The 6,041-nt window shown below is 35.3% G+C and overlaps 1 protein-coding gene and 1 long non-coding RNA gene across 2 annotated transcripts in view; one reads left to right on the forward strand and one right to left on the reverse strand.

Moving 5' to 3' along the window:
• Positions 1-219: 219 nt before the first annotated feature.
• Positions 220-6,041, forward strand: part of LOC103524492 (isoleucine--tRNA ligase, cytoplasmic-like) — a gene marked incomplete at its 5' end in the record, with an annotated part of 31,564 nt that continues 25,742 nt past the window's right edge. The window contains one exon of the mRNA XM_026819881.1: positions 220-382. Coding sequence (XP_026675682.1) covers positions 220-382 — 163 coding nt within the window. The remainder of the gene's footprint in view (positions 383-6,041) is intronic.
• On the reverse strand, positions 852-1,700 carry LOC113465392. The gene is made up of 2 exons (XR_003390123.1): positions 1,459-1,700; positions 852-1,105 (listed from the first exon to the last, which is right to left on the reverse strand). It is a non-coding gene; the product is annotated as an uncharacterized LOC113465392 (long non-coding RNA).

A 6,041-nucleotide genomic window follows, 5' to 3' on the forward strand; every position in this document is an offset into this window, starting at 1 on the left:
CAAAGGTTTAGTTGATTTACCTACCATTATAAAACTAAAAAATAAATTGACGAACTAAACAAAGCTGTAGTTACCTACTATAATAAAATACTCGAAAATGATAAAAATGGAAGACCAAACACTGAATCTCTAGAAATAGGATTTCATGGCAGGAAGCTTTTGTATAAACAACAACTCTTAGGTGATAAAGTAAATACTGTGTTGCACTTTGATATCTAAATTACCAAATTGAACTTTCTTTTCTCTGTTGCAGTGGTGGTCAACTTCCCTCTGGAGTCAGACCCTTCTGTTTCACTAGTTGCCTGGACTACCACTCCATGGACGTTGCCTAGCAACCTAGCATTGTGCGTCAATCCTACTGCCAACTACGTCAAGGTTAAAGGTAAGGCAGTCTTTCGTTTTGGTACCCTTGTAAGCGCTAGGCCGCGGGCTGTCCAATTTTGAATCTGGTCAGAACTACAAGGAAGTTGTGGATCCAGCAGGTATTTACAATATTTATTATTTTTTTGCTTTTGAGGGAAAAAAAAGAGCTTTGAATTTCAACTTCTTGAGATTGAAATTTTTTCACTCATACCCTTTGGTATCTCATCCGCTTTGTTTGCTATTCTAGCCTCAAGCCCTAGACAGAAAGAGTGAGAGGTAAAGGAAATAATAAGGGAGAGAGAGAAAGGTAAAGGGAAGAGATGAGAGAGAGCAAGAGAGAGAGGGAGAGAGAAGGAGAGAGAGGGAGAGAGAGGGAGAGGGAGAGAGAGAAAGGGAAGAAGGAGAAGGGAAGAGAGAAAGGGGGGGGGAGAGAGGGAGAGAGAAAGAGAAAGAAAGAAAGAGAGAGCAAAAATAAAGAAAAACACAAATTTGAGATTCAAGTCAAATGCAACAATTTCTTTATTCGATTTTTCGACGTTTTTTTGTTGGCCGTATCCTGTTGATTCATCTGTTCCTCACGAGGTAGAGATCTCGAGCTCCTAGATTTTGTGTTCGGATCCACATAGGTCCAACATAGAGATGCCTCCCCATCTACCCGAGTAATGATCATGGAGCTGAAGTTTGTCTCGAAATAGTGACGTCCAGGTTGAGATTCGGATGAACGCTCTATGTCAATCATTGTCTGCCAAACAGAAAACGGAATTCAAATTTAATTTTTTTGCCAGCCTTCAAGCTAACTTGGCTGACGCTAATAATTTATCTGTGCCAGCCTAGTTAGCTTCGTTGGTAGCGCGTCTGCCTTGTAAGCGCTAGGCCGCGGGTTCGATTCCCGCCCGGGGTGGATTTTATCCTGAAAGGATAATATTCGTTCTCGGAATGACTGGCTGTCTCCTATCCTGTCTTCCTTCTCCCTTCGATTTCGGAACGATAAGACCGTAGTAGTTACGGTTCCCTCTGTCAAAAAGCCTAAACTTAAATGGAGAACGTTAAAAATACAAATAATTTTTTTTTTACTGAATATACATACTTACTTACTAGATTTTTTAATAGTTTTCCCAAGATGAATGATATTTACAGTTATGAACACACACCACTGTCCTGATAACTTTTATCTCACATTAGTATGTTTTTACTATCAATCACTTATTTTTATAAAACTGGGAAAACCCGAATGAAAATCAATACTCAAAAGGATTCAAAAAGAAATTTAAAATATAGACAAACTGATCAAAGGTTTAGTTGATTTACCTACCATTATAAAACTAAAAAATAATCACCAATTTTAATAATAAATAAAATTGACGAACTAAACAAAGCTGTTACCTACTATAATAAAATACTCGAAAATGATAAAAATGGAAGACCAAACACTGAATCTCTAGAAATAGGATTTCATGGCAGGAAGCTTTTGTATAAACAACAACTCTTAGGTGATAAAGTAAATACTGCTAAAGGTCCGACTATTATCACAAACTCCAACAACAGAGCTACATGCCGTTCTGTTGATAAAGTCTGGGTTAAGTTAGGTCAGATAATAGTATATGGTGTTAAATTAGGAGAAATACATGGGTATTCACACATTACAACTTGAACTAGCTTACAGGGTGTGTTCAAACGAATGAGAACTCAGAAAAGATTTGGCACCTTAAGTTAAAGTTCAAGCTTTGATATCTTAGGGTTCGAATCCCAGACAAGGCTAATTTCTTTCTTCAGTGTATTCCTTTAGAAACCCTTTTCCTTATTATTATTTTTTTTTTCTTCTAGAAATCCCTCGGAAAAAATCCCTTTCTTGTCTATCCCTCTTGATTTTTTCGACACCCTGTCATTCTGATACACTCATGTTCAATGTTCATCCCTAATGTAGCATTATCTATTGATAGTACAGGGTGCCCCCTAAATCAACACTCTTATCTCGTACTTGAAATCAGGCGCGTGTTTAACTTGATTCCGTGTGCTCGCTTTTTGCGATAAGAAGTAATCTTGTACTACATCCATATTACGTACTATCCATGTTTCGTGCTACCCGCCCTGGTTGGGTGTGACTTCTAATGAAATTGAAGTTTGAGTCAGTAGGTAATGTAGGTATATCAGTGTATTTCTCGGTACCCTGTACCTATGCATATAGGTAAATACATAGGTATTCATCATAAAACCTTTAAGGTGCGTCTACATGTTGACCGAAGTCAATCGACATCGACTGGAACCCTCATTCAATATTTATACTGTTATGTAGGATGAAATTGCAAAGTCCCTTTAATAAGATAAGGTAAGATCAAAGGATTTTGGTAGAAAAACAAGTTTTTATTTAAAGCAAGTATTAATTAGGTTTTATGGGAGTAATTTTGATTTGATTCCCCCTCCCCCTCATACGAAAGTTTTGGCTTTAATGTATTGAAATCAACAACACACGATACGTTCTGCGAGGAATCTTTGTAGGATTTTTCACTATAAAAAATATTATATGAGACTTCTACCCTCAAAAACCACGAATAAACTACCATTTGGGAGAATTTAAGAATCTATAGTGATTTCTTTTCCTTGCATCTAGTGATTTTTAAAAATTTGGAGTGGAGACCCTGTTTTCTACTGGGAGTTTAGGGCCAAAACATGAATTTTTTTCAAAAAAGCATTTTTAAAAAAAGCATTTTGGCTCAAATGTAAAATGGGTCAAAAAAAGCATTTAAAATGTAAAATGCAAAATGCTTTTTCAAAACCAATTTGAAATGTAAAATGTAAATGTACATTTTACATTTTGCATTTTACATTTTCCATTTTGCATTTTGCGGTTCGCACATCTCTGCATACTTGATATTGTAAGCAAACCCAGAAATAGTAAGGTATTGAAGATATGGATGAATCTCAATAATAGAGCAATGGTCCCACCTGAGGTGGCTTGCAGATCATAATAGGAACCACTTACTTTCAGTTCACAAGACACTTACAGAAGGTAAAAAATTACTATTCTTTTCATCCATCTGTTTTTTTTTTTTTTTTTTTTTTACTAAAAGAAGAAAAAAAATTTTTTTTTTTTTTTTCCCTTTTTTTTTTTTTTTTTTTTTTTTTTTTTTTTTTTTTTTTTTAGCCAGTAGGTACTTAGCTGAAGACATTATTGACAGCAAAAGATGTTTCTTTTGGCCATTATATTAATGTCATAGAGCACATTAAGATACTAGGACTCAGGGGTGGAATACCTAGGCCTACATACTGGACTCTACACATGGGAATTTCATTAGAAAAGTTCCCTATTTCTACTGTAGGACTTAGTGTAACATACCACTGGTAAACCATGACAGTCCCAACCAAATCTTCTTTCCACATGAAAACCATTCTGATGGGCATATCTAGTTACAACATCCTTGATAGCACCAGCTAGAATATGGCCATAATGAGGAAGACCAGTTGCAAATGGAGGGCCATCGTAGAATGAATACCTGAGGAAACAAAGAAAAAAAATCAAAAATGGGAAAGAACATGAATTATTCAAAAATATTTAAACACCAAAGGGTTCAAAACACCAACCCTGCACACGCGGGGAAAAGGCAAAGAAGATTAAAACACAAAAGTGTTTAAATTTCCATTACATATACCATCACATAAAGGGAATTTTCCATTAAATTTTGGGAACAATAAGACCCATGGCTAGTGGGTTAAGTACCCGATATAAAGTCCTTTCTCTGAGTGAGTCTACAGTTCAAGAATCCCTCTGATTTTGCCAGTCTCTTACCTAGGTTTTCCTTTGGATTGTTTGAGGCATTCCTGGAAAATTTCATGCTCCTTCCAGAACCTGAGGATGTTTTCTTCTTCCTTGGCAAAGTCAATGTACTCTGGGACAGGCTGAACCATTTTTGTCAGCAAAATTCAAACCTATCTATGGACACGTTTCGAAACCAAAGATAAGCAATCGTCTTCGACTGTAACACTTGATGATGCAATGTCTGGCTTATGAACACAAGATATAATGACAGCAGAAAACTAATTCAAGAAAGGGAGGAAGCAAAAGACCACGAAGAAAATCTGTGGAAAATCATTTTTCTTTAGGAAAATCGGGAAAATTTTGAAAACTCCGACGACCACAGTCCAACTTTTTTGCCGTGTTTACTATAAGAGAAGTTAGCCTGTTGTAATCAGCTGAATGTGAACAAAATATTTGTAGGGGTTACCAAAATCTAGCCATCGTTGCTCACAAAAATGCAACGGTTTGCGAAATTTAGGAGTCCCTGTCTTTCTGCGCCTCTTATTCATGGCTAGCTTCTCATTATGAGTTAAGGAGGTAAATAGAAAAGAATATCAAAAAATATCTTGAAAAGTGAAGCTCGATATATCGAGTGAGGGATACAAAATCAATTTTTATTTGTTTAAAAAAATATCTATGAGTGTTAATTTTACAATATGAATATTGATTTTCAATCACATTGATTAAAATTCTTTAGAAATATCCTTAAAACCCCTCTTTTTCTTCAAAGTTTCATTTCTCATTTTAAACTTTAGCTCCACAACGCAAGATTGCTTGAAGACAGTCCAACACCTTCTCACCTCCCTGTGCTTTGTGATAACTTTTGTTTACTTTTATTTTTCCTGATTTCTGAAACTGAAAAGAAAAAAATTCCAAGTTTAAACTTTAACTTTAAAATTTTAATTAATTTTACATTTTACACTAAATTAACAAACAACTCTCCTGATTATATCCTTGTTCGCTCAGGAATATACACAGGATCACATAATTAAATCATATCTACCAATCGAGGATAATCTTCATCAGAGGTAAGTAGTGCAATCTTTGTCAAGGACCAAGGGCATTCTACCTACTACTTCAGCCACAACCACACACCTCTTCAAGATGATTCATCAATGAAACTCATTTTACAAGGATGATTCTCATTTCAGTAATTTCTTTATCTTCAAATTGAAATGAGATACTTCATGGAAAATAGAAAATTGGCATGACTATCTAGAAACTTTCCTAAGCCCATAAGTCATAAGTGGTTTATGGACTAATGTATGAAATTCTTGTTTTTGCACAATACTATAGGTAGTTGTGCTTGTACCTATCTAATTGCCACAACCTATCAGACAAAAAATGATAATAATATTTTCTGCTTGAATAGGGCTGTAAAGTTCCTTTTGCTCAAGCAGTATGCTAGTAGTACTATTGTCAAATTCTTTATTTTTGACATTTGATATTTTATTTTATTATTTTCAGGCTAAACAATGGAGTGGCTTTTTGGGAGGAAAATAACTCCGGAGGAGATGTTGAGGAAAAATCAAAGAGCCCTGAACAAAGCCATGAGAGACCTGGACAGAGAGAAGCAACATATGGAGCAACAGGAAAAGAAATTGATTGCTGACATTAAGAAAATGGCCAAGGAAGGGCAAATGGTAAATAGACTGTTTCCTTGCTATATTACAACTTTGGAGCTATACTTGACTATGGATGCCTTTGTAGAAATTTAGGTACCTATCCTAAATAGGATTTTTGTTCTTGGAACAGCTGACTTTGTCTTATCCTGTTTATCTTATTCAATTTCTGAATGATCTCGCTTACATTTCCTTCTATTAAACCTCAAAGAAAAAAAAAAAAAAAAAAAACAAGAAACTTTTAAAGCTTACGGAAGCGTGTC

Source organism: Diaphorina citri, unplaced genomic scaffold, assembly GCF_000475195.1.
Source record: "Diaphorina citri unplaced genomic scaffold, Diaci psyllid genome assembly version 1.1 scaffold101, whole genome shotgun sequence".
NCBI classification, from domain to species: domain Eukaryota; kingdom Metazoa; phylum Arthropoda; class Insecta; order Hemiptera; family Psyllidae; genus Diaphorina; species Diaphorina citri.